Source organism: Felis catus, chromosome A1, assembly GCF_018350175.1.
Source record: "Felis catus isolate Fca126 chromosome A1, F.catus_Fca126_mat1.0, whole genome shotgun sequence".
NCBI lineage: Eukaryota > Metazoa > Chordata > Mammalia > Carnivora > Felidae > Felis > Felis catus.
This window is the reverse complement of record NC_058368.1, coordinates 19,840,760-19,866,553: the sequence shown is the minus strand read 5'-3', so window position 1 is coordinate 19,866,553 and position 25,794 is coordinate 19,840,760. Positions and strand designations below refer to the sequence as shown.

The window sequence follows — 25,794 nt, the reverse complement described above, 5'->3', positions numbered from 1 at the left end:
CAAATTAGGGAAATTTTCAGCCATTTTTCATCAAATATTTTTCTACCTCTTTGTCTTTTTCTTCTCCTTCTCATAGTATATATGTGGGTATACTCAGTAGTGTCCCACAGGTCCCTTAGGTTCTGTTTGCTTTTTCTTCATTCTTCTTTCTTTCTTCTCCTCAGACTGGGAGGAGACTAGGTAATTTTAAGCATCCTATCTTGAAGTTTGCTGATTCTTCTGTCTTGAGACTTCCTGTTGAGCCTCTCTAGTGAGTTTTTCATTTCAGCTCCAAAATTTCTATTTGATTCTCTTTTATATAAATTCAGTCTTCTATTCAGATGCCCTACTTGTTCATACATTCTTATTCTGATTTCCCTTAGTTCTTTATTTATGGTTTCCCTTTGGGCCTTTGGGCATATAGATAGTTAATTTAAAGGTTGTTTCTTGTTGTTGTTGTTTTGCTGGGGGGGGGAGTGAGTGCAAGCAGTGGAGGAGCAGAGAGAGAGAGGGAGAGAGAGAATCCCAAGCAGGATCCACACTCAGCACAGAGTCCGACATGGGGCTCGGTCTCACGACTGCGAGGTCATGACTTGAGCCAAAATCAAGAATTGGACACTTAACTGACTGAGCCACCCAGGTGCCCCTAGATAGTTAAAGTTTTTGTCTGATAGGACCAATCAGTGTTGGATTTCTTCATTGGTTTTTGTCACTTTTTTTTTCCTATGAAAAGGCCATTTCTTGTTTTTTTGTATACTTTGTACTATTTTCTTGAGAATTGATTATTTTAGACAGTATAATATAGTAACTCTGAAAATCACATTCTCCCTCCTCTCCAGAGATTGCTGTTGTTACTTTGGAATGTTGCAGTTTTCTGTTTAGTGACTTTAACACATTATTTTTGCAAAGACTGTATTCCTTATTGTATGTGATCATTAAAGACTCTGTTCTGTTATCTCTGAGGTCAACCTGTGATTTCTTCCAATGCCTGGACTTAATAAAGGAAAAAGGGGTTTTTGCCTCTTTAAATTCCTTTGACAGGCATTGCCTGGGAAGCCCTTCAGCCTTAGGGGTTTGAAACAGTGGCCAGTCTCTCCCTCCTCTCTCAGTGGACCAACAGGCAGATCCGAACACACATCCCCAGTGTTGGAGGATGGGTTCCTACCTTGGTACCAGCAAGCCATCCTGTGAGTATGGGCCACTGTTGCCACAGCTGCCTTCTCTAAGGATGAGGAATGCATGGTGGCAGCTGTTAGTAAAATGTGAAATTCACTGATATATACTAGCTTCTTTCTTCATCAAGCATTTTTCAGATGCTGCAAGTGTCTAGCTAGACCCCAGAGTTCTAAAATAGTTCTTGCCAGCTCAGTAGTTGATTTGGTTTAGGGACTGATTCCTGGAGCTTCCTACTCTGCCCTTTTTGGTGATGTCACCTATTTATTTTTGTTGAGATAATAATGTCCATATTAAAATGTTGTACTAGCATATTTAAAAAAATTTTTGTTTAAGTGAAACTGATAGGTATTTAGTGTATATATTGAATTACTTTTCATAAGTAATTTACCATTATATCTGTCCATCTCATAAATTAGGATAGTTGGCCCAAAAGATGAAATTTTGCATCTGTATATATATAGCTGTGTCACTGTATATCACTACGTTGTATCTTGTGGCTGAGAAAATGGCATTTCTTTATTGTGTCTGTAGTTGGTCTGGTTTTTTGTCCTGCTACCCCATTTGGTGGGAGACCTATTGATTAGGGAAAAAAATCCAATACAATTTAAAACTTAGTCTAGTATGATGACTGAAATATGTAAGATAAAATTGCTCAGTCTTTGCTTTTTTCCCTGGGATGATTTAAGTGTGTGGGGTGAGAGGTATGGCCTGTATGATATTCTGGCAGTGGGGAACTGCTTTTTCCCCTTAGTTCGAGTTCTGCTACTTCCTCTGGTTCCTAGAAGAGTGTCCTATTACCTTCTAGTTGTGTTTGCCTGGCTGGCATGTGCCGATGATGTCATGGCTGGTGTAACTTATGGTGGGGCCTTTCTGGTTGGTAAGAACCTAGTGGTGCTCCCTCACTGGTTCATTTTCTCTTTGGCTCCTTCTCTCTGAGCTCTCCCGGGCATCTGCCATGTCTGTATCTGGCCTGCTGGCCTGGAACTTAATCCACAGCCTTTGCTGCAGAATCTCCCTTGTTTCACGGTGGGCCCCATTGGCCAGCCCTCTAGCTCAGGAATCTGAGTCTCAGAGTTTATCATTACCTGACCGTGTTTGGAGAAACCTTCACTCAGGATAATGGCCTGGCACTACAGTAAGACAAAGCACTTACTATGTAATCCTTCTGTGTATGTCAGATTCTTCATTTTATCTCCTCACACTTCCTTCACTAGTTAAACCTAATAACTTCTCAGACAGATGAATGCTTCCAACAGACTACGGCAGAGGTCACATACTAGGAGAGGCAGAACAACAACAAAAATAGTAATTTTCAAGCACCTTTGCTATCGCATGTGTGTATATAGACATATATGAGGACAATATTCACAAAGGTGTATGTAATTCTAAGTGTACACAAGTCTTACATTTAAGAAATATAGGATCTATAGAGAGGCATAAGTAGTATGCTTACACATATATATGTATATGCAGTATATATATAGTTAAGATCTATATGTGTATATAACATATATAGTTAAGATATATATAATTAAAGTTAAGAGGTTTGGTTTCTATCAATGAACATTTTCCCATGACTAACAATGCTGTGATTTAACATACACTTTTTTTTTTCTTTTGTAGGACCGTTCGTGTATGGCTAAAGAGAGACAGTGGACAATATTGGCCAAGCATATACCATATGATGCCTTGTAAGTATCTGGATCTCTGTCTTTAGAAATTAGACATGGACCACTTCCTTTCCAGATTGCCTTCTCTGTGTTTCCTTCTTGAGTGGGGATGTCTGAGGGTTGAGATTAACCTTGTAATGGAAAGTACCATATTAAATCATTTTAGCTCTCAGTATGTAAAATAGGAAAATTGTTCTGAAATTGACCATATATTCATAGTTTCTGAATAAGATTAATGGAAGACAGGCTATAGGACATCGGCTTTCTGATTACAGCTGTCTCCCCCCTTTCCAACTTTTTGTTTCACTTTCTTGTGGAGTTCTTCCTTCGACATTTAAAATTTTGCCTGGTGATTACCTTTGTGAAGTAAATTTGTTCTTGCACTATTGTCATATTATTCATTCAAATACAAGACATTCAGCGTTGACCATTTGGTACCCAGAAGGGCTTGCTTACAATTGAAACATTCTAAGTAGAAGTCAGCCTCATGTCCTCAAGATTTTATATGCAAAATACGTCCTTGTGCCGATAAATAGCTAATCTTTAAATATATTATAAAACATCCTTAGATTTGATTCTTAGACTTGTGTGCTGGCAGAAGTTCTCCTACAGAATAGCTAGCACCTCTAAATAGGAAATGTCTTTTTAGCCTGGCATTTTGTCTTTAAAAAGTGATGAGGTTTGGGGATCCTATTCCATGTTTATTTGAGTATAAAAGTTATTTAATTTCGTTATTAGTTATATTATTCAATGTTTCCCTGACTCTCCTTCAAATCTTAATTAAAACTGACACCCTAGAAAAATCCCTCAGGTTTGTCCTTTGGGCCTGTGTCCCCTCCGGCTTGCTACAGCGTGCACTCCCCCCCTGGATACAGGTACCCCAGTTTGAGAAGTATGTGCCACGGTGTACAACCGGAATAAATTCATGCTGAATTATAGATGTGATTAAGTTTATGCCTCTGGCAAAAGAATGCTGTAATAACTTAAATAGCTATTTTGCTTGTTTATGAACAAATGAATTATTAAGAATATAATGGGTTTCTGTGATTTTCAAATTATCTTTGAGGTTTTGTGTGGCTTTAGAATTTTATAACAAACAAGTGATAACCACAAAGCTGAACCAAGTGGTCAGTCCTGCATGAGGGAAGAAGAAACTTCTTGTGGTTCTGAGGACTTGTATTGGCCCCTTAACCTGTTGAGCCTCCAGCAGACAGCATTTATGCAGCAAAGGGCCTACGTGAACTTCCTCTTTAAGCAGTGGCAGTGACGAGGGCTCAGGCAGAAGGAAAGGGAAAGGAATTCTCTGATTGATTGTTTTTTCTGATCTTTGAGTGGTATCAAAGTCTTTTCTACGATCTTCCCTTTTCATCAAACCTGACACGGTATCTAACTGGAGGAGTGGGGAAGGTCTGTAGTCCAGCAAGTTGAAGTTGACTCTAGAGATCTGTTACTACCTTGACTATGAAGACAGAGGAGAGTCAGACCTGGACAGAAAGATGAGGGCTCAGGGATGGTAAGCAAGGAATCTTCTTGAGATGAACTTGAGTAGGAACCTCATGGAGACAGGATCCTAAGCAATTGCTTATGCGCCCCCTTCCCTATACACACATCTAAACCCGTTTTGCTGTCATTCTGTGATGCTGTCTTTATTTGAATGTCACTGAGAATACAGGGATGCCTCCAGTTGCTTTTCTGTCATTTATTCAGCTGTGTGAATGACTAAAGGCTGCTGTGGCTCCTACACCTGGCAAAAGTGCTCAGTACATCAATACTTATTGAAGACTTGAATCTGATAATACAGATAAGTCCCTGAGAACATTATCATACATATTCCTAGTGACTGAACACAGTCTTTGAGATTCAGAAAGAGGACCCTTTCATTATTTGTGTATTTTGCCTGTGGCCTTTCATAAAGGGAGTGGAAAGGGCATTACCTTGCTATTAAAATGTGTGTGAACCAGCAGCATTAAGGTCACCCTAGAACCTACCAAAAATACAAGTATTGGGTACCATGCTAGATCTATAGAATCGGAATCTGCATTTTTAATGATATCCCTAGGCGATTTGAATGCACTTTAAAGTGCATTGAGAAGAGTGTCTTCTGACATTATAGCCAACATGCTGATCTATTTTACACATGATTCTATGAGCGCATACAGAAAGCCTCATGCATGTATAGTATTGATTTCTACATACTTAGATATAAGTACACATTCTAGTGGATCAAATATTTATTGTGCCCCTGCTGTATCCAGGCCACTGAGCTAGTTGCCAGGGTTTGCAGATAATTAAGGTGCATATGGTCAAGATGATTTCCATAATCTTTCATTGTTGGATAACTCCACTACTGTGGAGAAGTAAAAAGAACGATATGTTCTTCACAATTGATCAGAAATTGGCTTTTATGTTCCTAGGAGTTGAATGTATTTAGATAACATGGTAACTAATATTTGAGCAAGAGTCAGTTTTATTTAACTTGAGAGAGGCAGAATCTTGTTGCATAAGGAATTATGCTATAGTTTTGGACACTTAGAAAACCTGAAATAGCTTTGAATTTCCAAAGGTTTGTTTTTCAGTTCTTCCTATTGAAAGGTGTTTTGTTAAGAGATTACTTAGTTTTGTCCTTAAATAATGGTTATGTGGTATTAGTTACAAAATAAGTAAAAAGATACAGTATGTCTGGAGACTATGACATGGACATCACAAGGCACATATGACCATATAATGTGTTTATAGTGGCATATAATAAGTAATATTCCAAATCCAGAAGAAAACATCAAGAAAATATCTTTACGTGTAATATATGGCTTACTTGTTTATTTCATTTATTAAAATTTAGTATAGTATTTGTCATGTTCCGGGTAGGATAGTACTGTTTTGTAGCAGCGAGAAGAATTTGAAGTTTAATGGGTGGGAAGAAGAGGAAGGCATTGGATGAAAAAGAATGAATAGTGGAGGCAGAATTTGATGGTTGGGAGAGAGCCTGAAAGGCAGGGATTTATGATAAGGCTGGATGAACTTGGGGGAGTGGTACACAAGGGAAGGGTAAGGAGCAGGCACATCGTGCTTTGGGGGTGTCCTCAGACCTGATCTTTTCTGAGAAGCTCTGACTTCCCCTTTAGGAGGGAATGAGGAGAGGCCAGACTTGCCTGGTTAAGGCTGTTTGCTCCTGAGCCAACCTGATTTTCCCAGAATTTAGAATTTGGAGTAGGAAATGCTAAGTTTCAGCCGTGGCTGGTCCCTTGAGTTGGGAATATATAGACCTTACAGCTGTGAGTAAAGAAACAGTGAAAGCTGATCCGCTTAGAAGGAAGTCTGAATCAAGGAGGAAGGACCACTTGGCTCAAGAGGGAGAGAAGCCTAAACAGATGATGCCTGAGGCTTTTCTCCTCCTCCCCTCCAGAACCCTGGCTCTGCTTCTGCCTTTGAGTTCAAGAGATTCCCTCTTTTACTGGATACATTCATTATTGCTTCCTTTCACTCCAGTGGGTTCCCGTCACTCCTAACTGCAAGTATCTAACTCAGCCTAGCCCAGATTGTATACCTCCCAATTCCTGTCCGTTCAGTTTCTCCTGGATCTCTATGATCTTTAAAGAGAAAGGACTGAGCCATGTCCCAATTGGTGCCACTGTGGTGCCGAGCTGCAGATTGTCTGCGAAAAGTGAGGGTGAGTAAAGAAAAAAAGCAGAAAGAAATATTTATTCCATTTAATTTCTTTGGACAGCTTATTCAACAAATTTTAAATGTTTCTGCCATACTAAACACTGTGCAACGTCCCAAGAATATAGTGGCGAGATAGGGCAGATGATTCCTGTCTTCATGGTGTGTACGGTGGGGAAGGCAGACCTAAAATAAGCCCCACTCATGCTGTGTGGTGAGTGTTGTCACAAGCAGCAGGTGTAATGGAAACATGCTCACAAAGGTTCCCAGAAGAAAGTCCATTTAAAACCCTGCCGTCTCTAGAGGATTTGGGGTGACTGGTGACTTGTTGTGTAGTTTCCTATGTGCCGATTTTTATGGATGAGTGAGAAATAAGAGCCTTTCCTTATCTAATATTCTTCCAGAAAATAACATCCTCTTGATGTATCTCCTGTAATAGCTGCTTATTGCCTGTGACAAGATCAAATTACACTGTGCCCAACTGGGACCTGCTTGAGCTTGGAAACCAGAGAGGGGCCTTTCTGAGGGTGTAGAGTTGAGGTTTCAGTTGTAGCCATTAGTGATTATCTGTTCCAGGCTTCTAGTAGATACCATTTCAACCCCTGCCTTTGCATCTCTCTACAGCAGGAAAAACAAAGAATGAAAAGCATAGGTATTCCCATTTTCATGGTTGAGTTATTTTTGATTTACTTTTTAAACTAGGTTTGCCATTCATGGGGTCAGACAGAGGGGTGGAGGAGAGAAATCTCAAACAGGAGCCAAAGTGGCAGGTGTTTGAGATTTCGCTTACTCGATTAAAGTATTGGGTATCGTGTCTGAGCCTCCATTGCCAGCTTCCCCCCTTGGGCATGCAGAATAGGTAAAGCAGTTCAGCTGCCAAAGATGTGGTGAATAGGAGGTTGAGAGGCCCAGAGCCTCAGGACTGAGGGTGTGTTGGACAATTGGAAACCTCTGTGGGTTCTATAGTTGCCAGGGGAGATGAAATTTACTTTGGCTCCTAAGCGTTTATGAATTTGTCCCCAAAGCAAAACAGACAGTTTATCAAAGATAAATACAAATAAAAGGCACACCTAACACGGAAATAAAATGACCTATTTTTCCAGCTCTCTGCCTTGGCGTGGCGGGATGGCATTTGCCCAATCTGGAGTTGTGCTGGGGCCCCCTCAGTCTGATTGTTCGTTGATACAGTTTTCCCACTTTGTGTTAGCCCTCAGCAGAAATGCCTTCATTCTACGTGCCCTCGGCTCGCACTGGTGTGTGCATATATGCAATGCTTTATGGCTGTTTTTGAAGAAATTGTCTACTGTAATGCTCAGTGCTCCTTTGAAGAAGCGCTAAGAGGGCCAGAAACCCTTTGCTTTCTCTAAGACAGAAATTACCAGCCCATGTGCTGCATCATGTTGGGATCATCCAAATGGATTACAGACCCTGAAAACTGGTCTCCTTAGCTGCACAGGGGGAAATCCAGTCGTCTGGGCTCTAGGAATCTCTTCCATTTATTCCAGTGGCTGTTCAGATCTAGTTTTCTGTATATCATGAGGTGAAAAAGGTTGGGAGGGACAGCTCTAAGGACCCGATTCATGGTCCTTGTGGATAATGTGACACATGGAAACTATCGTTTGCCAACAGATCTTTATTCCAATTTTCTTTCTGTTCTTACACCTGTTTTCCTTGTCATGACTTTTTGCTTATTTCTATGATTTGGTTTTATTGTATCTACTTTTAAAGTCTCTTCAAATTCTTTGTGAAGTGAGGTGGGGAATGCATTAAATGAATTATCTTATTAGTTAAAACAAATAGAGAGATGACGTTTGGACATAGACATACTGTTTACCTTAAATTCACCCAAAAATATGTATTTTTATTTTTTTAATGTTTTCAAAATAGCTTGTAGGTTAGAACCTGTGCCAGGGTGGGAAACTGGAATTTGATTTTCGTTTTTGATACCAATTTGCTGAGTCACTTCAGGCAAGTCCTTTACATTTTTCTCTACTCTGAAGCCCGTTGAATACACTGTCATTAGCTTTGATCTCAGATTTGCAAAAACATTTTTGGTTATGAGATGTATTAAATAAGTAATTTGCACTTTCAGGTTCTTGGTACTTAGCAATATATATACTGTTATTGCTGATCTTAACCCAATGGGGATTTGTGAGGTTGTGGCTGGATTGGCTTCCTTTTCCCGTGTGTTGGGACTTCAGTCCTGCAGTGACAGATAACTTGAAATTGAGGCTTTAGAAAATTAGAATGATTAATATGTTCATATGCTTTATACCTAGGATGGAAATGACTTATTTTGTATGTATATTGCAAATGTCCATTTGCCCATTGGTCAAAGGAGAACTTTCTGTAATTTAAGACTTTGTATGGAGCTCGTTGTGCGTTGTCCCACGTCTTCTGGGTTTATTAGAGTTTTGGGCCCAAACCCATATGGATAGATTAGTGGTTGAAAGGTATTTAAAATAATGAATTTAAAATAGTGAAGTTCTGTTTTTATCAGGTAGTGATTATTTTGGTGACTTTTAGGCAACATCTTTAACTCCATCAAGGGACTTTCTTGGCGGGCTAGGGGATTTGGGTATAATTGGGAAGTGCTCATCCTAATATTTTATACCTTATTTCAATTTACTCCTTGGTTCCTTTCTTGGTTTCTTTCGGTGTAGGTTATATTATAGAACCACATGTAAAGCCAGTTTACTGTTTTTGCTATTTACATTTTCAAAAATAATTGTGTAATCTGATATTTTAGTTCTGTACTTACTAAGAAGAAAATGTGCTTAAGGAACTTCTGATTTTTAATGGAAATGAAAATGTGGATTATCTAAGCTAAAGATAACAGATGTCAATTAATCTGAATAATTATAACATTTACTTAGCATACTCTTGTTTGATTTTCATATGACAGAGTATTTTAAAATTTACTGTACTTAGATCTTAAACTTGTAGTGATAACTTAAAACTTGTCGGAGAGAAAAAATGACCACTGATAAGTCACTGTGATTTTGCTGATGTTACCCAGACTAAATTAAAAGAAAACAAGTGGTTTAATTTTAGTAGAGTGCCTAAAATAGTTGATTGAAATGAAAAATGCTTTTTAATGCTAGGCAGTTGAAGTCCTACATCTATGTGTTCTTAATATATTAAGTAAAACACGGTTGAGCATTATAAACCTAATAAATACTGAGTTGTGACAACCAGGACTGAAGGAGATCGTGTCTGTGGGTGAGATCTCTGCTGTGCAGTGGTGGGGTGCTCCTGGAAGTCCTCTTATTGGAGGATCCCGAGATCTGACCTGATCAGGGTGTGTTTAACACCTGAAGTTCTGCTCACGGAAGTGCCGCTGTTTGTTTGGCTTCCAAGTGACCACTGGAACATCCCGTGAAGATCAGGGCGGGCTGACGAGCAGTGCCTTTGCTGTTGTACAGCGCTCAGTGTGCTGGAAATCCGCAGCTCAACCTTCAGAGAAACTTGTGTTTATTTGAGCAAAGGTCAACCAATAAGCAAAGGACAGAAAATAAATCAGCCACAAAATGAAGGAGTTCTAGGTATAAATAACATTAAATAGGTAACTTTCCCCCCAGTAGGAGTATTTTGAGAATGCCTTCTCTCAACTATATATACTCCTTTTAAAAAGTAGGAGCCATAAATATACTTTTTGAGACCACTTGAGGGGTAAAAGTATTAGAAATACAAGTAGCCAGTTTCTCCGTAATCCACTTAATTACCGACTCTGTTGAGGTTGATGTGGGATTCTTGAGTTTCCTTTGTCTAGGGCTTATATCTCTTGAGCTTTCCTCCTTCAAATTATATGGTCATTAATATAATCACCCAGACTGGGGCTTCTCTTTATTTTAGTTTTCCCTAAACCTTAAGCTGACTACCTGCCTGAAATTACAAAGATTTCATTTTAAAAATGCTCGATACTATGAAAGTGTTTAATTTTTAAAATAAGGTATTAACAAGCCATCAAGGTCTAAAGTCCTGGTACTTACATAAGAGATTATTATTTTTCAGTACTCACAGGCCTGCACAAATTTCTTTTCCATCTTCTTTGTACCTTTTATTATCTTGCTTCCTAAAATTCTGCCAAATACACTTCTTCTGTCTGTCCTCAGTCTGAAACAGCAAAGAGGGGTGGCAAGTCTTAATCAGATAGCATGGAAATGAATTCTTGTACTATTTTATTGAGAAATAAATTGTGGGCATTTTTTTCCCTTAGGTTTTAAGAAACGTGGGGGAGAAAATAGGAAGCTAATGATAGAACATCAACAGACCAGTGGCAAGGCCTTGAGTTTCACTTATTGGGTTTGTGTAGGAGCAGTCCCAGGCAAACCACATACAGATGATGTATATGGGAGGCCTTGGCAGGTGGGGGGTCACCCCACAAAGCTTACGAAGTGTGGTTATCCTTTCTCGTGGGGAAACACTTAAAGGTGGAGGAAGTAAATATATCTTCATGTCTTGTATCATGGTGTGTTTATCTCATCTAGAGTTCGAGGATGCAGTTTTGATGGAGGTGGTCAGTGGAGGGACTGTATTTTAATTTTATGGGTCTGGTCAGACATTTCACTGAGCCTTTGGAGAAAGCCAGTGCAAGGTGGGCATATAGAAGTCTCTCGGCCATTTCGTCTCTGACCTCAACTTTCAACCATCAGATAGAGCAATTATTTCCTTATTGACTTATGAATTATTAGTTTCACATCATTTAAAGCTGAATTCTTATTTGTGAAACATCACATTTTTGCAACCCAGCTACAAATATTGTGCTTAAATCATATTTTATTTGTGTCTTCCTAATTCTTCCTGCTGGGGGATTCCTTTTACCATTTGGCCAGAATTTACTGTGTCTTATTATCCTTCCCCAGACAATTTTGCCCCTTTGATATTTCCTTGCATGGATAAGAGCCCATTTTGAATGGGTCATAACATCAGTCTTTCAGAGGTTGCTTTTTTTGTTAATCTCTGGTGAGTTGAAGTTAGAAGGATATCTGTGTCAATCTGTGTATTCCCCCGTTTCCCAAAAGGAAAGACATTTATTGTCACAACAAATATAGCCATCAGTATTCTTTTCAGTTCACTCCTTGCCTCCTTGGTCCTGCCAGGGCCTATGGGTAATCAACCCAGGGCCTTTTGCTGTGAGAGTATCACAGTTCGGAAATGGTTTGAGGAGCATCATAAGGTTCACCTGCCAAAAGTCTTTCCGTAAACACTCCCCTTGCCCTCCCACAGGTCTGCTTGGTGTTTTACCAATAATGCCCCCCTCGAAGAAGTGGTTTTGTCTTTGGGGGGGCACCCAGAAGCTAGTGCTCTTTAGCTCTGGCATTCCACTGTCTAGAACCATCTTGGGTTCAAGCATATGGGTTCTAGAACAACAGGATTTCTAAATTTATTTTGTTTATGGGACTTTATGAGAAAGGTCTTTTCCTTTTGAATTCTGGTGGTGTTTCTTACTGTGAACATAAAGTGATTTGGACCATAGTGGTGACATTGGGATGGGTTTAACAGTTCCTATACATGGTTGGTGTCACAGTCTATAAATTCCTTGATGACAGCTCTGATACCTTATATATAATTGTATCATATGCCTAGAACATAGTAAGCATTCTAAATTCTCATTAAAAGAATAACAAGGGGCACCTGGGTGGCTCAGTCTTGATCTCGGCTCAGGTCATGATCTCCCCTGCTTGCACTCTCCCCCCAAAATAAACACTAAAAAAAAAAAAAAAAAGAATAACAAGAAATTTAGTAAAGGGGATAAGAAATCCAGGAATAAAGAAATAGCAATGTAGATGTCAGGGTAGCCTGTGCAGTGCTGTTAAAAAGTCTTTTAAATCATATTCAGAGATCAGTGGGTTTTCTAACTGTTCCATAACCAGATATGAACTTTGGAGGAAATCACACAGAAAAGACTTTTCTATGGTCAGGCGGGCAGCTAAGTGATGAGGTTATTCTTGACTAGTTTATAGCCCTTTGGGCTGCAATTAAGTTTTGCTTCATATGTTCATGCCCATATCTTAATAAGCCATTAGATATTTAAAACTTTCAAGAGGAATAGCGAAATAATAAGATTAAAGACAATATTATAGAAATGAATTTGGGGGCGCCTGGGTGGCTCAGTTGGTTAAGTGTCTGGCTTCAGTTCAGGTCATGATCTCGCCGTTCGTGAGTTTGAGCCCCACCTTGGGCTCTGTGCTGACAGCTCAGAGCCTGGAGCCTGCTTTGGGTTTTGTGACTCCTTCTCTTTCTGCCCCTCCCCCACTCATTCTTTTTTCTCTCTCTCTCAAAAATAAACGTTAAAAATATTTTTTAAAAAATGAACTTGTCACACAAACACAAAAACCGTTTCATTTTTCCATGTATGTTTTTACATGTCTATGTACTTTATGTAGTTGTAGTAACAACATATTTTTTTTGTTGTTCTTTTCAGCTAACATGATGATTTTCCATGAAATCATTAGATTTTAATTCTGCACGCATGTTACAGGCTATAAGACCTGGCATGTTAGCACCTGTCTAGAAATTGTGCCAACATATTTCACGGGCCATGGGCGAGTAAGGATGACTTTCCTAGGGCAGCACATTAAATATCATTTGACTACTTTTTTCAGCAGTGTACTTTTGGGAATCTAGTTTAATTTTGTGGCTAATCAGAGAGAAGATTCTCTGTTGTACTGGTGGAGGTTGTGTGTGTGGGGATGATTTTTTGTGTTTCTATTTTCTGAACATATTAAAAACTAGAAAATAAATACTTGTAGTTTGGAAGATCTTTTCTGTTGTTCAGGGTCCTTTTATAGAGAACGAAAAAGATGTTACTAAGTGATGTGTTCATGAAGTAGCTCTGTTAGTAGAACTTGAAATTCTTTTAGAATTTAGTTTTGAGATAATCTAAGTTACATATTTCAAAATAGGACTGTGTATATGAATTATGTCTTTGAACCTTCTCCAACTTTTTTTCCCTGTGTGACCTTGAGTACGACATCTAACCATAGCTGTAAAAAGTAGGAATAAAAATATTTGAGGCTGAATACGATTTGATGATGAGCAGGGCCACTGTGAAGGTCGGGGAGAAATTTAAGAATTGGTGTTGGACTCATTTGCACAACAGTGATTTCAGTGTAGGATGAATTGTCAACAGGCCCCATTCTTATGAGCCAGTGTAGGAACCCGGATGCCGACTGTTGAGCAAGCACTTCTTGGCCACATTGGCTTCCAAGTATGCTTAGTTTACTTGGGCTCAGGTATACTCAGGTAGTAGCCAATTTTGCAGCACAGGGAGGCCCTGTCCAGACCGGATTTCTTTTCTACAGAGCCTGGCCCTGTGTCCAGTTGGTTCTCTCTTAAATTGAGACAGATCCTCAGTCTTTTTTCAGTTAGCGGCCTTGAATGTTGAGAGTAAAAAACTTCTGTTAGTCCACATGCCCTGAGTCAATTCTAAATCAAAAAATAGACTTTTATACTAGTGTGTATATGGGGGGGGGGGAGGAGGGAATTATAAGATCTCTTTTTTCCCCCTGGTTGAGGTTGTTTCTATTAAAGATAGGGTGTGAGTGGAAGAGATAGACGGGTAACAGAGGGAGTACACAGTATAAAATATTGGTAACCTAGTCAAGCAAACTTAGACTCGATACTGACAGAACAGCCGAGACTAAGCCCATTGGAACTAGTCCAGTTTGAGAACATCTTACTTGTTATATTCATTAAAAGGATAACTGAAAAACTAGGGGTTGGTGTAAAATTACTGTTTTTATTTTTCGGTGAGTGGGCGTTAAATGAACTGTTTTTCAGGAAATCGTGGGGAAAAAATAGCCACACACTTTTAGCTAGTTAGTCGCTCCTAAATCGATGAGAATCATCATTTTGTTAATTTCATCAACATGTTCATTTCTTTCAGCTCCATGTTCATGCATGTCTTTTAACCCGGAAACAAGAAGACTGTCCATAGGTCTAGACAATGGTACAATCTCAGTAAGTACACATAAATAAGATTTCCAGTTGAAATACTTCCCTTCTTGTGGAGTGCGTATATATGTATTGTGATGAGAGTTATTTGTTAGTTTTTTGCAAATTAACAAATTAATGTTCTTGCGAAGTGAAGTGGAAAGTGCAGCGCGGCAGATTACGGCAAGGTGTAGGGAGAGTCCTTGTGGGTCTCAGTTGGAATGTTGACAAGGTTGAGCTTGCCTTCCCGTGGACACAGTGGCTAGAATAGGAGCTTTATGAGGCCAGTGAATGAACTACATGAATCTGTGTGCTAGTGACAGCAGCCTGTGATACTCACGGCTTTGATCAGATGGTTAATCATGGTGTCATATGCTTCCTCAGACAAGTGACAGCACAAGGGAAATGTCTTCTTAGACCTGCATGTCTGATCTTTGATACTTGATGTTTTTCTCCTTGCTCTCTTCTTTTGCTCCCTCTTGTCTTAACTCCCTCTAGTGTGTGAATGGAGTTCTGTCAACTGTATAAATTTGTAAAGAAGGCACAGAATCTACATTAGGCTGTAGGGTAGATTGAGATGAATATTAGACCCTTTTATTATAGAGCTTGAGGGAGCTGAAGTGATTAGGGATTGGAATTTCAGGCTTTACTACTTACTTTATCATCTTTTTATATGTTTAGTTTCAGCTAGTGTATTAACTAAGTGTAACAAGACTGATCTGGTAAACTCTCCAGTTTGGTAAATTACCCAGTATTTCCTTCAGTCCCAGCAAGAGAGGCTCTGCTTTAGGACCTGTGAATTAGAGGAGCCTATTCTGGCCACATTTCCCCACAGGATGAAGGACCTGAGGGATCAAGGGTGTGTGTCCAGCTTATGCCCTCACTCTACCCACCCCCATGTTCTGAGTACCCCGACTGGCATTTTCCTGACCCCAGACAGCTTAGAGCTTGTACTATATTGTAAAACTTCAAGGAGTCTAAAAATTCTGAATTCATTCCTGTACCTCCAGGTGGTTTAAGGTATATTTGTCAAGATTGGAGGAAGAGACCATATTTTATTTAATAGTTTAACTTGATACATAACTTTTAAATATTTAGACATATGGAATGTGGGTTTCCATCTGTAATCTTAACCTGATTCTTACAAGGGGTCTGAAGAGGTGGGCCTGAAATTTTCCATTTGGTCTTCGTCAAAACATTTGTTCGGTGACCTTTATGGAAATTTTAGCAATATTGTTAAACATAAAGCTGCCTGTTGACAAATATTTTATGGAATTTCTATCATATCCAATGCATTTGCTAGGTCTGTAAACTGCTCTGTAGGAGGACAGAAGAGAAGTGCATGCTACAGAACTTCGTCTGCTTTAAGGAGAGTTATTTTTAAAAAGTGGGGTATGTGGGGGATAAACTTATTTTTAAAAGATGAAGTGGGGGGTAACTGGATTGTTCAGTGAACTGAAGTGTTCACTACAAAGGAAATCTGCAAAGAGGAGCTCAGATCTATATATTGTCCAACAGTTCATGGACTAGTGTATGTAACACTCACTGTCCATGAAGACGGACATGTATGTAACATATGGGTGAGTCTTTGCGTTGTTTGAAATCCGTGTAGGTGGCTAATGGGTGCCGATAAATTTGGCTTTGAAGGCAAGAAAGGTGAGCAAAGTAAGTTATGGAGAGTTCTGGCTATTTATCGTATATAAGAGGCGAGACCACCTCAGCCATTATTCCTTTAGTAAATGAAACTGCCAGTGAAGCAGAACATAAATCAGGGGCCAGACTGGGCTGCCTCTGTAGGTGTGTCAGTACGGCGTGGAGATGACCAAACCTTACCGTACCCCGATCTTCTAGAAAAGATGGAGGACCCAGCTAGTATGACATCATTTCCTTAAAAGGGCCTGTTTTATGCTTTTGAAGAGGAGGAGTTGTCTACCCTACCTATTCTCATCGGCAGAACCGTGAAGAGCTGAGTTAGGGAAAGGCACATGGAGAGGAGGGATTGTTTAAGGTCATGACAATAACAGCTTCCTCACTGAAAATACACAGTCTCAGCTGCATAATAGTTTACTTTCTGGACATGAGAAATCCTATGCAGAGACTATACATTCTCTGTTTCCTGAATATAGCAAGTAAGTTTTTTAAAAATATTGGTTAACTTATTATTATTATTATTATTATTATTATTATTGGTTAACTTATTTTAAAACAAAGGAGGAAATCAGAAAGCATATCCTTGTTTGTCTTTATTTTACTGGGTAAAAAGATTCAAGAGGCAGTTAGCCTTATGTAACTGAGTGAATTAGAAATGGAGTAGAGACAGGGGCGCCTGGGAGGCTCCGTCGGTTAAGCGGCCGACTTCGGCTCAGGTCATGATCTCGCGGTCCGTGAGTTCGAGCCCCGCGTCGGGCTCTGTGCTGACAGCTCAGAGCCTGGAGCCTGTTTCAGATTCTGTGTCTCCCTCTCTCTGACCCTCCCCTGTTCATGCTCTGTCTCTCCCTGTCTCAAAAATAAATAAAACATTAAAAAAAAAATTAAAAAAAAAAAAAAGAAATGGAGTAGAGACAATGGAGACGATTCTTTCAGACATTTGTCCACAAAGGGAAGGAGAGGGAGGGTGAGCCTGCAACAAGATGAGACATTAGACAGCAGCCGGAGGGGCCTGAACAATTAGGAGAATTTAGCTTTGGTGAAGAGTGAGGAAGCTGTCAAGAGAGAGCAGAAGGCAGACACAGTTGGGAGATACAGGAGAGGAAGGGCCATTTCGATTTCTCATGAGGTAGCAGGTTACATCACCAACTGAGAGAAGCAAGGATGATTGAGGGTGTGTTTCCGTGTCTGTCCATTTTGCTCTTGCTAATCTTATAACCCGGACCCCCCTTCTGCCATCTTGGTCTACAGAGTCCCAGTTATCTCTCAGTGCCTCGTTCCAGCGTCCTCTTTTCCTTTTTTGGTTTTGTTTTGTTTTGACGGATGGTTCCTAAGCCCCACCAAGTGGAATTAATCGCACACATTACTCAGCAGGTTAGCTATATCGCAGTGCTCTTTTCACCTTGTTTTATAAAAGTTTTAAAGTCTGTCTTCTCCGTTAAAGTGTTGAGTGTTGAGGACTTGGCCTGTCTTTTATTCCTCTCCCGTCCCGGAGGCTCTCGGTATGGTTCCTTGTACAAATTAGGGACTCGATGAATAATTTGTTAAATAAGTTGTTGACTAGCGTACAAACATTATTTAATATAGCTGGCTGTAATAAGTACCTGCTTAAAGTCTGAGGTACTTTATTTGTATAATTCTGTTGCTTTCAAAATATTTGTTGCAACGGAATTTCCTTCTGCAGGGGAAAATGTTATGCCGATAGTTTAATTCATCTTGAGTTTTCAGAAATGTCATCTGTTTTAATGTCAAAAGAAGTCAGTCATATTGTGCAAACCGCTTTAAGTGCTGAAGTAGGACTTTGAAATTTTTCATTACAGTGCCTCAAGTATTCTAGCCGACCCACAAATAAATTTTAATATCAATAATGTGTGAAAGAATTATGCTCGATTCTAACCTGTGGCTCCTAGTCTCAAAAAGCTTATTTGGTTGGGAAAAAATGAAGAGTGAAGGTATGGAATAAGTAACAGAATAAAAAAAAAAAACAAAAACAGCCCAGCAGGGGGACACCAGTGAGTGTGATGTTGTCAGGACAGTGAGGTCAGGAGAGGGTGGGAGGTAATGGTCCAGGTCAGCTCTGTGGAGACTGGATGTGAGCTGGGTTTAGGAACTGGGCTAGGATTTCATTGTCTGAAGATCGGAAGGTAAGGTACTTCAGGCAAGGTGAATGGCATAGGAGGCAAAAACATGGCAGTAAGAGAGGGCAGGGAATGTTTGGACAGAAGTGACCCAGTTTGAGGAGCGGAGTATAAAGTATACAAGGTGGATGGGGTTTGGTCGTGAAGGCCCTGGCTCAGGGTGGGTGGTTAAATTATGAAGACGCTGGATCCCTAACGGGGAAGCTCTCCCTGCAGCACCACTGGAAGACTCTCTAAGGTATTCAGAGAGGATAGCGGCTGAGGAAACATCCACGCAGAAGTGAAAGGTCTTCCTTGAGCTGATGCTCACCGACCCTACTGAATAATGGCTGTAGTCATAGCCAAGTATATATGCCAGTTTTGGGAAATACATATACTATCTGCTTCAGCCGGAGTTTTTATTGAAATCTTGCCAGATAAATGCGTACTTATTGAAGGTTATTTGTTTGTTTGTTTGTTTTTGGACAAAGCCCCTAAATGATAAATCTCTGTTCTCTGAAGAGTGTTTTCATATATGTGTTTATGGTAAGTTTGGGATGAGAAGAAAAGACTGATCTGTATAATGAGTAGCATTCAAGATAGTGATTATTGTACAAAAACCACGATACCGACCACGTATGGATTTGTTGCTGTTGTTTTGATAGTTCTTGTGGTTATGATGTTCCCGTAGTACGTATTACTGCTAGTTCCCATGGTTGCTCGAGGGAATGAAAAGGGAAAGAGAACCCAACACGAATGGAGCATCCACTGTGTCCCAGGCACTCCGCCTTCCATACGTCGCCTCATTCCAGCAGCACAGTAATCGGAGGGGGGACACTCCTCAGATAAGGACCCCGAGGCCTGGAGAGTTCAGACGCCTTCTCCAGCTTACTTAGCCAGGAAGCAGCGCTCAGCAGAGCTGGGAACTGTGTGTGCCTGTGAAGCCTGGGCTTTCTCCTCATCCCACACCACTGCCCCGGAGCCACTTCTGTGTCCATAAAGAATTCCTGCTGAAGGCTTTCCATTCCCTGCCCGTTGTTCTTCCCCAGTAGGCGACTGTATTTCCATTTCCTGAGTGCCCTTGGGCATGTTGTCTCATTTGTTGGTGAGACTGCGTCCTTCACTAGACTGTGAACTGCCTGAAGGCAGAGCCCACGTCAGCCTCAGTCTGTGTCCTCACAGAGTTGCTAGACCACTGTAAAATGTCGCTTTGTAAAATGTCGAATGAGGGAAGAAAGGCATTTCGATTTAGGTCATCAGGATGCTAACACCAAAGCTGGCCACGTAACCAGCAAGGTCAGTTGCTCTCAACGGTTGACACAGTGTGAGCAAATCCTCTTTACATGACTACTTGGGGCGTATAGAAGAATTTGATGTCCATACTCTGCTTCTTGAAATTCGTAAACAGAGATGCAATAAGCAAACCACTAAGAAACCTAAGCAGAAACATAACATGTTCTTGACAGTTTGTGAGCCCCAAAAATGTGCTGTTCATAAATCTGGCATTGCCTCATTTCTCCGCCAAGATTAGGGCCCTGTTGAACTTTTGGGATTGTTGAAGGAGATGCCTTCTCACATCATTTGCTATTATTTAGAGGCTCCTATCCTACCGATTAAATTAACAGCTTTACAAGAGCATTGCTCTGTGGTCACCAGTATTTATTCCCTAGATGGTATGTTCTGAAACTGCTTCACATGGTGTGTGGTGTAGGGCTTGGCAGAATCTCATAGATAGGGAATGTGGATAACAGGTCACAGTAATCACTGAAGCAAGGAGTCTTGTTGCCACAGGGAAGCAAAAAGTGTCCCCTTCCAGAAGGCCAGTAGCTTCAAGGGAGAGGAATGTAGTTTCTGCGAGAGAGGATATTACTTTTTTCAAATAAAAGGAGCAATTACCTTTTTGAAAGTGTAATACTTGGCATCCACTGGAAGGAAACCGAAGAGTCATCAGAGCTGTGTTTGTCATCTGAAAGCAGGATCTTGAACTCCCCAAGTTCAGTTTTACCACTTTCAGATGGTCTGAGGTGTGGTAGCACCTTACTAGTCCTCGTGTATTTGCCATGAGAGCAAGAGGAGTCATTACCAGTTGCGGGGGGTATCAGTACCTGGTGTTTTACTTTCCTAAAGCTGTTCTAACAACAGAATTTATTTTCTCACAGTCCTAGAGACAAAAGGTCCACCATCAAGGTGTTGACAGGGCTTCTTCTGGAGGTTCGAGGAGAGAATCCTTTTTTGTTTTTCCCTAGTTTCTGGTGGTTGCTGGAAATCCTCACCGTTCCTTGGGTCGTAGATGTGTCACTGCTATCCCTGCCTCCATCTTCACGTCCCCTTCCTCTCTGTGTCTCTGTATTTACATGTGCCCTTCTTATAAGGACACCAGTCATTGGATTAAGAGCTCACCCGAATCCCGTATGATCTCATCTTAACTAATTACATCTGCAAAGACCTTTGTTCCAAGTAAGGTCACATTCTGAGGTTCTAGGTGGCCATGAATTTGGGGAGGACGCTGTTCAACTCAAGATACCTGATGAGATTGTATGTACGGTATTTCTCTAACGGTGTTCTAACAGTTGATTAGGAAACAGTTCTGTAGATTTGCAATATGATGCCTTCAGGAAGAGGCATCCAAAGATATTAAAAGAAGATGATTCAAAATCCCCTTGGAGGAGATAAGAAAATATTAGAATTGAAAGGGACCTTCATTCTTCTACATCTCATGCCACCCTCCCCTAGATTAAGTGACGTATTGATAGGTCACATGTTAAGATAGTGGTCGCAGAGCTAGGGTTTCCCTGATTCTGGACAGGTTTTTTTTTTTTTTTTTTTTTTTTTTATGATACCAGGCTAATTTTTTTTTTTTTTCATACAACTAAGACAGACCAACCACAAGGAATTGCTCTAGGATGGTCATTAATGAATTGGAAGATTGTGTTATTTCATGCATCTGGCCACTGCTAAAAAGATGAGGAAAAAAAAAAAAGAATTTGAGCCTTTAATGTAATGAGATATTTTGGATGAGTTGTTTATTACTGTGGGTTGTAATGAGCCTACGGGGACCAAACCCAAAAGGTGAAGTCATGTTCTACAGTGATGACAGGTAGCCTATGAATAAAATATTTCAGCTGTACCCAAGTGGAGTATACAGTTGGGCCACTCCTGCTGGGGAGATCCTGGTGCCTTCCAAGTTTTGTACTTACAGAGTAACGTTTTTCCTGCTTAGCTTGAAGGAAGAGTCCTGGGGTGCTGACATTCCAGTTCCTTAGTATGTATTCGTACAGTATAATTCACTGAAGGTGGTTTTGTCAAAGAATCTACTTACTGTTGTTGTGGGAGTTACTATGTTGTCAGTATTTGTGTGGATCACAGACCTTCTTAGAACATCTCAAGGACCAGCTTCTCTCCTCCAGTTATGTCACTGTACTTGTAATCCTATCATCTTTTGTCCAGTGCCTGTGTTATCGCAAAACTTTGTCAAGTGGTAGTGACTGCAGATGACAAGAGCATTCTTGGCCCCAAGATCATTTTGTGGCCTCTCCATTGCGATAATAAATTTGTGAAGGTCTCCTTGGTTCCACCTTGAGACTGATCCTGTAGCGTGGATATCTGTAAGAACACCCAGATTGCCCTGTATTTTAAATCGGGTGCTGAGGAGCCCCAGTAAGAGTACATGGTAGGTTGAAATCATTTTACACTATCTCCAGGAGTTATCTGCCACAAAGGATGGCCTTACGAGGACATTGTGTTACTATTTCAGAGGGTGGTCATCTTCTTATATCGGCCACATCAAGGGGTATATCTGTGTTTCAGAAAGGCAATGGCTAGGAATTGATGAGCGTAATGCATTCCAAGTAACTTTCTGTTAGTCTTCTGTCTCAATAACCTCTCCCTCCTCCCTGGATCCTTCTCACTGGTTTTTAAACACACTTAAGGTTTGCTTTTGTTTGTCTGTCCATTTGTTCTTAATGAAAAACATAGACATAGACATCACAGCTCTCTTCCCTGTTCACCAAATGTTCTGTCTCTCTTCTCTCCTTATAATCACACTTCTCACAAGAGTTGTCTGTTGTGCCTTCCTGCATTTCCTCATTTCCCCTCTCCACTCAGACCCCTACAGTCTGGCTGTCAGATTCATCACATTACCCAAACAACTCTGGCAATGGTTAGAAAAGATCTCGTGGATCTATCCAACGGACAATTAAAAAAAAATGTTTTTTTCAAATTTATTTGTTGACGTGAGAGAGAGAGAATCCCAAGCAAGCTCCGTGCTGACAGCACAGAGCCCGACCTGGGGCTCGAACTCATGAACTGTGAGATCATGACCTGAGCCGAAACCAAGAGATGGATGCTTAACCAACTGAGCCACCCAGGCGCCCCTGTCCAGCTGACATTTTTAAGTCGGCATCATGTCTGACCTGCCTGCAGCAGTTCGCCCTGCCGTTTCTTCCTGAAGTAGTCTCCGTGTACATCCACAGCAGCACTTTCCTGGTTTTCCTCCTACTTTCTGTTTTGTCTCTGTTCTCATCCTAGGATGTCCTCTGGCCAGCTTTGGTTCAGTGTTGCTTCTAGGCTCTCATTTCTTCCCTCTCTGGGATGCCTTGCCTATGTCATGGCATCGTTTGCTGCCCATGTGACAATAACTCTCAACTTTTTTTTATCTCTGTTCAGACCTTTTGTCTGACATTCCCACTCCTTCATATTTCCTATTGAATATCTCAAAGGAACCTCCAATTCACCGGGTCCAAAATCGGACTCCTGTGCCTCCGTACATATCTGGTCTTTCTCAGCATTCCCTGTGTAACCACTGTCCACTCGGTTGTGTGAGCCAGGTCTCTTTGGAGTCATCCTCCCTCCTCTTTGCTTGACTCTCACTCGACTCTGCCCAGTCCATCACTTACTGGTTTTTACCTCCTAAATACCTCTCAGCTTCCACTACATCATCACCATCATTGTTATCAACCCTCCCCCACCCCATCACCCTGCTTATCTCGCCTCTTTGGACCCCCCAGTTGACCTCCTCACTGATCATCCCATGTCCGTTCTACCTCCTCCAGTCTGTTTTCCATATTGGACCTAGAAAAATCTTTTCAAAATACACGTTTGATCTTGTCATATCCCCTGCCAAATACTTTAGTGGCTTTCCCTTGCTCGTAGTACACAGGCCCAGAGTCCTCACTTGGCCCGTGTGACCCGGCAGGGTCCCATTCTCCACATCCTCCTTTTGCTCCATGCTGTCCCTTCTGGAGTTTCAGCCTTGGCCACTTTTGGTTGCTTATGCTCACCAGCTTCCTTCCTTTCATGGAGCCTCTGCCTTGAATGAGCTTCCTTTCTCCTTGTCCACTTAATGCTCATCCGTCAGGTCTCAGTTTCAGTTTCATTGCCTTGGGGAGGTCTTCCTTGATTTTCCAATAGTTCCTATTACTGGATTATAGGTGTTCATAGCACTGAGTGCCCCTCCTCTGTAGCAACTGTCATAGTTGCCATTTTATACTTGTTTGTGTGATTACTTGATTAATATGAATAGTCAGCATAAGCTCCACAAGGCAGTGACTGTATCTGCTTGACTCTTTGTTATATCCTTGACACTCAGCGCAGTGCCCATGAATTGTAAGTGCTCTGTAAATATTTGCAGAGAAATTAATGAGTGAGTTAATTAGTGTCATCTGTTGCATTGATAGTATATAGAGGTTAAGACCATAGGCACTGGAATCAGACTGCCTGAATTTAATCACAGCTCTAATTCAATCACAGCTCCCCACAAGTTGTGTCATCCTGGACAAGTTGCTGTACTCTCTGTGCTTCAGTTTCCTCATCTGCAAAATGGGGAGAATATAACTGTTTTACAGAGTTGTGAGGATTATCTGACATAGTAGACATAAAGCACTTCGAACAGTGCCCATGCATATCAAGTGCTTCATGATATTGGCTGCTTTCCACATCGTTGTCATTAGCAACAACAGCATCTTCCATTGGAAAACAGAAATTTTCCAAGACTTCCAAGTTTCCAAGAAGGAAAAGTCCTTCTTCACTGGGAAGACTTGGTGAAAGTCCATGTCATGTGGATTTCGCAGGCCAGTTCTAAGGGGAGGAAGCATCTTAATGGTGGCATCCGCCATAGGATGGTTCAACTTATTTCTGGTCCTATCTTTGATCTTTGCTGCCTCACCACAGTAATTCACCAGTGATTTGCAAAAAAACAGGGATTCTCAAGTACTAATTTTTCTGCCAAAAAATTTCTCATCTAAGTTGTTGCCATTTTAACCTTCATCACCCAGGAAAAGGTTAAACTCAGAGAGGTGTGCAGATTACTGAAGATGCTCTGAATGATATTTGGAGAAGGTGTGGCAAATTTCTTATCACAAGAGACACCCTCACTCTAGTAGACGAAGAAGTGTGGGAGGAGGGGGTGCTACCAGCCATCAGGGCTCTGTCACTTTCTATTCATTTAGGAGTCTGAGTTTTATAGACCAATGTCCAGGCAGCTGTCTGTGGTCCTGCAGATTTTTACAACACTGGGAATCAGTCTTGTTTCATGAATCTTTTCTTAACCATTTCCATCCAGGCATATGAGAATATTTTCTGTGTGCACGAATATTGTGCTGATTTTCACTTGGAGTTAATCTTTTATATAAACTATAGAGCTGGGCCATGGTTCTCATGTCACTGATATTTAGATGGCAAAGTTCAGAGCCCAGAGGGACCAATGTGGCATTTCCACATAAATCACCTTTGAAGGCATTCCTCCTAAAGTTCCTTGACAACAGCGGTCATGAAACCGACCCCCCAAAGAGCCATCTGACATTTATGCTTTTGCTATAAAGCTTGAGAACTCACTAGAGCCGAAATATGTGAAAGAAGCAGTTATTTTTTTATAGCCCTTACTGTCCCTGGATTGCTATCACCTGGTGCTACTGCACCCACACAGTGATCTGAGACACTCTTGAAAACAGGCTGCCTGCATGGGGCTCGAAGCTTATGACAGTGGAGAGGGGAGTGGCATTAGGTATGCCCTGGTCCCTGGGGTTCAGTGGGGGTTCAGTGCAGGGCTGTGTTTCTTTGTTTTACTATAGGATGCTCCAGTGACTCAGGGTAGTGGTAGCCTGAAGGAGTTTTTGTTTGTGCCCCTCCCTGTTTATTTGCTGCTCCTATGGCATTACACCTTGAATGTAGGCTCTGTAATCCACTTGTCTCCAGTTCTGCCTCCTCACGGATGGGGGAATAACTCTTCTCTCAGTTATCAGTGAATGTTGTATTTTTATATATACTAGTTTAGTGTCAGAAGATAATGATCAGTGGGGCACCTGGGTGGTTCAGTCACTTAAGCGGCCGACTTCAGCTCAGGTCATGATCTTGCAGTTCATGGGTTCAAGTCCCGTGTCGGGCTCTGTGCTGAGAGCTCAGAGCCTAGAGCCTGCTTTGCATTCCGTGTCTCTCTCTCTCTCTTTCTCTCCCCTGGTAATGCTCTGTCTCTCTGTTTCAAAAATAAAAAAAACAATTAAAAAAAATTAAAAATATATAAGAAAATCAGTATGAGACCTTAAGCTCATTGAAACAAATTACACAGTGGCAAAAAGACTGCTAACCATATTGACACATAGAACAGTACTGTT

The 25,794-nt window shown here is 40.9% G+C and overlaps 1 protein-coding gene across 2 annotated transcripts in view; it reads left to right on the top strand.

Annotated features, from left to right (window-relative positions):
• WDFY2 (WD repeat and FYVE domain containing 2) overlaps positions 1-25,794 on the top strand; it is a 184,720-nt gene that overhangs the window by 76,179 nt on the left and 82,747 nt on the right. For both annotated transcript variants that reach the window (XM_045052567.1, XM_045052569.1), the window contains exons 2-3: positions 2,779-2,846; positions 14,377-14,450. In XM_045052567.1, coding sequence (XP_044908502.1) covers positions 2,779-2,846; positions 14,377-14,450 — 142 coding nt within the window. The remainder of the gene's footprint in view (positions 1-2,778; positions 2,847-14,376; positions 14,451-25,794) is intronic.